This window comes from Primulina huaijiensis, chromosome 1 (genome assembly GCF_012295235.1).
Source record: "Primulina huaijiensis isolate GDHJ02 chromosome 1, ASM1229523v2, whole genome shotgun sequence".
NCBI classification, from domain to species: domain Eukaryota; kingdom Viridiplantae; phylum Streptophyta; class Magnoliopsida; order Lamiales; family Gesneriaceae; genus Primulina; species Primulina huaijiensis.
The window spans coordinates 23,225,308-23,232,314 of NC_133306.1; the positions used below are offsets into that span (position 1 = coordinate 23,225,308).

The following is a 7,007-nucleotide window of genomic DNA, read 5'->3' on the forward strand; positions in this document are numbered from 1 at the left end:
ATACCACATTCAGCAGTCCTATCTTTCAACTTCTTTGAACAAACTAGGCAGGTGGCGAATTTTAATGCTCCGAAAGTATATTTCTTTATACACGTTTCTTGAGTACCTTAAGAAACAAAAAGGAAATAAAATAAATACCTAATGAAAATCAGGTACACCAGATCCAAACATAGTCAAACAAGAAACAAGAAAGTACCTGAAAAGGCCATAATATAATGTGTTTCAGTCCCCCCGTCATTTCCATTTCTTCGAAATAAATGATAACCTGAAGTATGTCACAAACAGGAGAAATAGGGAGCAAATAAATTAAAGCAGCTCAAGCATTCCTGGAACTGGAAAAAAAATGGGCAAAAGAATTTCTTGGAGATTTATAAAATAATTCAACTGCTGAGTCCTTGAGATTCAACTTTCAAGAGAACTGTGGTCTTAAACTAAGAACCATGGAGATGTGCTTGACTTTGACTAGTCAAATTATGCTGCTGTGCATATCTTATAACTCAAACCACCCATGGATAAAAGTTAATACAATGAAGTCAATAGCCAACAAACTTGATCTCGATGAATCAACAAATAAAGCACGATCTAGCACATACTTAAGTTGAGCTTCGAAAGAGGCAACCATTTACCTCAACTAACCCCACAAGCCAAAACCACCCCAAACAGCCATTTACCAACCCAAGAAAGAAGAATGAAAAAAGGTGATGATACTAGAACTATAAAATTACTTTACTCACTCCAGATTCAACAATTGAAAGTATGCCGTTAGATAAACATAAAGAGGTCTCGCAATCCTGTCACAGATCACGTGGGACCCGCGTATTTCAATGGAAAACCACTTCTGTACTGAGAATTCTTGTACTAAGAATAGAAAGGTTAAAATTTGGTTACGTCACGTGGGATAAACACTAGCATAGACGCGTAGACTTTTCCAAGAGACCCAAACCGGAGAAAATGCAATCAAGATCTAATCGACCAGTCACTTAGCATTGTAAGAAATGAGGAAAAATGAAAAGAAAGGTAAGAATGCGACTTGTGAAGGAAACAAACATCTTAAAACTCGCAATCGCTCGCACAAATTAATCAAATCCACACATTCGGAAGCATAGCAAATCGTATGGAAAAATAATCAGTCAGATTTCGTTCAATAAGTAAAAATCGCTACAGCAAAAGCATTGCCAAATTCAAACAAAAGAGATTAGCATCACAAAAATCACACAGAATGACAGAAACTCAAGCATTTGACAGCTGAAAATCATCCCAAAAAGCAAAACAAAACAGATGATTGATCGATTAAACTATTAAATAAACACACAAAAATTGATACAAATAGAATGCCGCAACAAAAATATCGGACAATTTAAATATTCATAATTAAATGAACTAAAATCATGGGGAAAGAAGAAAAAAAAAAGAAATTGATGAAAATTTACCTGGCAATTTGGAAAGTTTGACGAAGCGTATGTAGAAGTGAAGCGCAATAACAGCTAGAAAATGGGAATAAATAAGGAGATGGGGAGAATGGATAAGAATTCAGACAGAGATGGGCGAAAATATTGAAAATGTGAAAGAACGATAATCCTGAGAAATGGTTAACGAAATATTATATACGTAAAACGTAACACATACGTATCCGTATATATTATGGGATAGAATTTCAGAGCAACGGATAGAATCCAAGTCGACAACACGTTACTCGTATACTGGAACAAGAGTCGAGGATAGATGAAGTTTGTGATAACTTTTCGTGTTGCATTGATGTATTATGTTAAAATTATGATTTCTTATTCAATTTAATAATTAAATATTTAAAAAATATAATAATTAAATAATTATATTTTTAAATATAATTACAAATTACAAATAATTAGAAAAAATACACATAATTTTAAAAACTAAAGTACGCATAATTAAAAAGTACACATGATTAAAAAGTGTAAGAATTTCATTATGTTTCGTTATGTAAACTCCAAATATGTTCGATAAAGTATTTTTAAAGTTTCTAGTGCAATTTTCTGTTCCGAATACAGACACGTCACTTTAAAAAGACGTTGAATTTCGTGGTAGGATATCTTGAATGAACGACATCTTGGGGCACATGTTAATTGTCTCGAGTTGGAAAATCATGATATTCCTGCATATCATGTTTTTCGTCCTCCACAATCATGTTATGGAGCATGATACATGTGTCGTTTTTATAAAAGAAGTCCAAGATGGATAAATATAATTGGTTAAGTAGTATCTCACGTTATATTTGTTCTCATTCACCTCAAACTGCACTACAGAGGCTTCACCCTTTCCAAAGTTTAAAATAAATTAGATATCTCCAGCACGTGGATGTTATTTTTGCATCCTGGTATGTCGAAATATGCATGCCAAACCCACAAATCTCTTGATGCAACTTCATGTAATATGATTAAATGTTCTTTTTATGTTTACTTTGATATTGTAATGTTCAAGCTGTTAGATAATTTTTCCAAGTCTGGTGCATGCAATCAATGCTTCCAAGCATCACGAGAAATTGCCTTCCAGCATTTTCAGTAGTTAGCTGAGAAATGTCCACTGGTGTTTGTTGCTCAAATACTACTAAGAAAACATATCATACACCATTTCCAAAATATTTTCAAACATTCCAACGTTATTGATGCACTCATACTCGTGTATTTGTCAACGGCATCGTTGGACAAAGATATAATATTATATGCATATAGTCAGATCAGAGTTTCCAAAATGCTATAAAACAAAGATATCCTCATTCAGAATCGCCTTCAAAAATCTTTCTCAATGTAGACGGGATTATCGACGAAGTAATCTCGATATAATTTTTGAGCTCCAGCAACATGTTCTCGATTTTTTTGTTTCTGTTTATAGCCACATACACAGCTTGACTCCCTCAATTCAAGCAATACAACAGCGCGTGCTAATAATTTTTAGGTTGGCGGTCTTTTTGACGAGATGAGCAATTGCATAAGGTAGGACAGCTTTTCATCATCTGACGATGAAGAGTATACGTTTGACATAACAAATAAGTCTATTGAATGTGTTCATATCCTCGTGATTTATTCATCGAGAGAGGAAGGTGTTGTTCTGAGGAGAGAACAATCTGCAGTGTCGAAGGGAGTTCGATTAAAGCGAAGTCAATGTCGAGTGATGCTCGTCTAATAAAGTCTATTGAACGTGTTCATCTTAAATGTGTCATTAGAAAAGAAAAGTCTTTTAGTTTGATTAAGTCATTGTATGAGTAGGGGTAAGCAAGATTTCGGTTAAACCGAATTAACAGACCGAACCGAGCCAATTCGGAAATTCGATTTTTCAATTTAAAAAAAATCGATTATATCGGTTAATTCGGTTTGGTTACGGTTTTCAAATTTTTGAAATCGGTTAACCGAATTAACCGATATAATAAATACTATTATTTGATAAATTTTTATTTTTATCAGTTTTTATATATATTTTAATTTTTAATTTTAAAATCAATCCTAATTCAAATCAATCCTTAATTTTAAAATCAACCCTATCAATTTTTATATATTTTTAAAATTTTAATTTTTATGTTTTTATATCATATATAATTAAAGTTAAATTACAATTTTTTTTAAAAAAAACTAATCGGTTAAGTCGGTCACCGACCGAATTAACCGATTTTAATTCGGTTCGGTTTTTATCGGTTACGAAAATTAATTCGGTCGATTCGATTATGGCTAAATATTTCGGTTTGGTTCGGTTATGGCTAATTCGGTTCGGTCGGTAACCGAACCGACCGAATGCTCACCCTTATTAATGAGTGTAACTTTTCCATTTTAATGGATTTAATTGATATCTAGCATGACTTCATGGAGTAGGTCGGTTGGACTAAATCACATTAAAATTGTTTGTGTCTTTTATTTTGATTTCAAATTTTTTATTAAGTTTAATTATGAAAATTAAAGAAAGTTGGATCAACTTAGATAATAAATTGAAATATATAAAATAATAGACTGACAACTAATTTTATTTATTTTCAATTCGAGTTAAATAACCAGATGAAATGTAGATGAGAAAACAATCAACAACTTATTGTTATCAATGTAAATTGACTTCTATATTACGTGAATTGCAAATTATGTGCTAGTCTTGATATAAATTTTGTGCAAATTTCATAATTTTACGCACGATATAATTATAAAAGAGATTTTCAAATATTTTACAAACTTTTTCAATAAAAACATCTATCAAATCACAATATTGACGACCCCTAAAATAAATAGACTAAAACACGAAATAAAAATAAAATAAAATTTATTTAAAAAAACAAATAAATTACAACTCAAATAAATTAAATAAAAAGTATTTAAATATATATTTAATCTAAATAAATATTTACTATGTGAAGAATATTATAAATATTTGTCATATCTTAAAATAAATATATACGAAACCAGAGTATTTGACCAAATTGCAAGATCCATATTCAAAATATTGAAAAACAAATGTTTTTTTAGAACTTTTTACTTGGTGGATATAATGTTGTTGCAGTAATATTAATATAGTTTTGTTGCGCTATTCAGTTTACTATGTCATTTTTTTATGACGATAAAATCTATAACTGTTATATTTCGGTACAAATTGGTAAATTACGGACTAATGAATTATTCTACAAATCATGTTAGTCGGATAAACCACATTGAGCAAAACATATGTAACAAACTCGTCTGAGAAAATGTTGGTATAGGGAATCAAATTCATAATCATTAATTAAGCGCTCACCTACTCACTCCACCGATCAGACACCCTGAAAGGCTACTATGTCAAAAAAATTTCGTATATGTTTTTAGTGGCTAGTGCAATGTACATCCTCCAAAAATCATCGATCATGAGACCGAATTGGGAAAATTAAGACCAGATAAACTGAAGTAAACGAACAAAATTTTTTGCAAAGAACATAAAAAATTCCCATATTCAATTTAATCACAAATTAGAGTGAGACAAGTTCAAGAACTCACCTATGACAAAGAAAAAGTTTTATTATGTCGTTAGAGTTTGTCGTAAGGCTTAAGGTCATAAACCCGTTTAGAGAGAAACTGAGATTTTACAAGGATGCCAATAAAATGAGTTAGATTTCTTCGTATGGATCCAATAACCATCATTGTCTTAAAATATATATTTTTTTGGAAAGGAAGTATCAATATTTGTAGAGCAAGGCTAGTGTATATTATATTATATATAAATATACAAACATATATATAGATTTAAAAGAACATTAAAAAACATAAAAATACAGAAATCTAAAAGAAATTTTAAAAGTAAATAGCTTGAGTAATCCTTCATATCACTATTTCTTAAATTTAATATTGATTAATAACCTGACAATAAATTTAATCATTAATCAGCATATTATACGCGATCGATTCAGTACAAATGAATTGAATTAATAATAAATTCCTTCTACCTTGAAGACGAAAGAAACAAGTTTATGAAATTATGATCTAATAGTGAATGTAAATCGACAGATTATATGAACAACGAATACACAATTTCGTTGCTAAAATATACTCATCAAAGAATGAATGAAGAACAAATCTAATGCTCAGTAATGGCAATCAATCAAAGAAGAGGTGGAGAAGATGATAACTTCTTCTTTTGTAGTAAAAGGAAACTTTGGCTGATCCTCTCGATCATCTTCCTGGGCTGGAAGATTAAGGTCCAATGACGAAAGATTCCTCGGCCTTTTGACTTCCTGAGACTCTCCGTGGCTACTACTTGCCGCTGGCGGAGGAATTGGCCTGTGCCGGCGCATGTGGCCGCCTAATGCCTGACCGGAGGCGAATTCAGCTCCACACAATGAACATTCATGAACCCTACATTTGTTTTGAGGAGGAGAAGTACTGTGGAAAGCTGGATTTGAGAATGGAAGCGAGAGAGTTGATTCTTGCTTGTTTCTTGAAAATGGCTGCTTCTCTTCTATGGAAATCATTGGTTTATTATTGGGTTTTTTATGGCTTGATCTGTGGCCGCCCAAAGCTTGGAATGAAGGGAAACTTTTGTCACAAGTCTTGCACCGGTAGAGCTCCGCCACCGCCACCCGGGGAAGTGACGAGTTTCGGGATTGTCCTCCGGATAAGAGAATCAAGCAGTTAGCCATGTATTCCTCCTCCTCATCAGCACTACTCGGCGTGAGCTCGCCTGAATTATGAGAACTGCCGGAGAATTCAAAACTCATCGATCCACCACCTCCAAAACCGGCGCCTCCGCCTAGCTCGGCTACGCTATATGAGCTAGCGGCCAACATTGTTAATGCGAGCGGGGAGGAGGGCCTTGGCCGCTTGCTGCGTTTACCCTTGATCATAATCACTTCTCGATCACCTTGCATGATTCTATAGTGTTTTTTTTTAGCTTAATTCCTTTTCGGGAAATTACTGAATCCAAGGTAAGCAGAAACTTTGATTGCTAAAATGTATATAATTGAAGGATTTTGAGGCTGAATTTTGGGCTACAAGTTAACATGTATAAGTTTGTACTAAAGTAGAAATCTACAACATGGAGGATATGTATACATTTATACACATCAATAGAATATGTTGAAGAAGAGGTTTCTTCATTTAGTTTGTACTATCTTTAAAAAAAAAGAAAAAAAAATAAGAAACGTAGAACAATACATAAGATAAGCTAAGTTGATTGTAAGTCAATCAAATAATTTGGTCTTTTATTTTAATTTACTGCTTGTAGCAGATAATCTGACATTAATTCTCCTAAAAAAAAAAATAGAAAATGGGAAAATAAGTAAGAATTGGTTGGCTAGGAAGCAAAGGGATTGCTTACTTTTTGGGATGGCAATTGGATTCCTTGTGGATGGTTAGAGTGAAAGGCCAGCCCACTACTTATTCCTCTTAGTTTTTTTTTCTACTTATATTTTATTTATTTATTTATTTATAAGTTAATCATATTTTAATTTACTGCTTCAGTCTAGCAACCTGCAGTGAGATACAATAAACTATAGAAAATGTAAATCTTGAGAATAATTTTTCACGATT

At 32.4% G+C, this 7,007-nt stretch overlaps 1 protein-coding gene across 1 annotated transcript; it reads right to left on the bottom strand.

The window, feature by feature from the left end:
* Window positions 1-5,410: 5,410 nt before the first annotated feature.
* On the bottom strand, window positions 5,411-6,472 carry LOC140964054 (zinc finger protein ZAT5-like). Its single transcript, XM_073423589.1, has one exon. It carries the CDS (start codon window positions 6,344-6,346, stop codon window positions 5,564-5,566), a length of 783 nt encoding a protein of 260 aa, XP_073279690.1. The 5' UTR covers window positions 6,347-6,472; the 3' UTR covers window positions 5,411-5,563.
* Between the last annotated feature and the right edge of the window lie 535 nt (window positions 6,473-7,007).

Coding starts and splice junctions, on each gene's coding strand:
- LOC140964054 (XM_073423589.1), bottom strand. CDS start 6,346: ATGCAAGGTGATCGAGAAGTGATTATGATCAAGGGTAAACGCAGCAAG.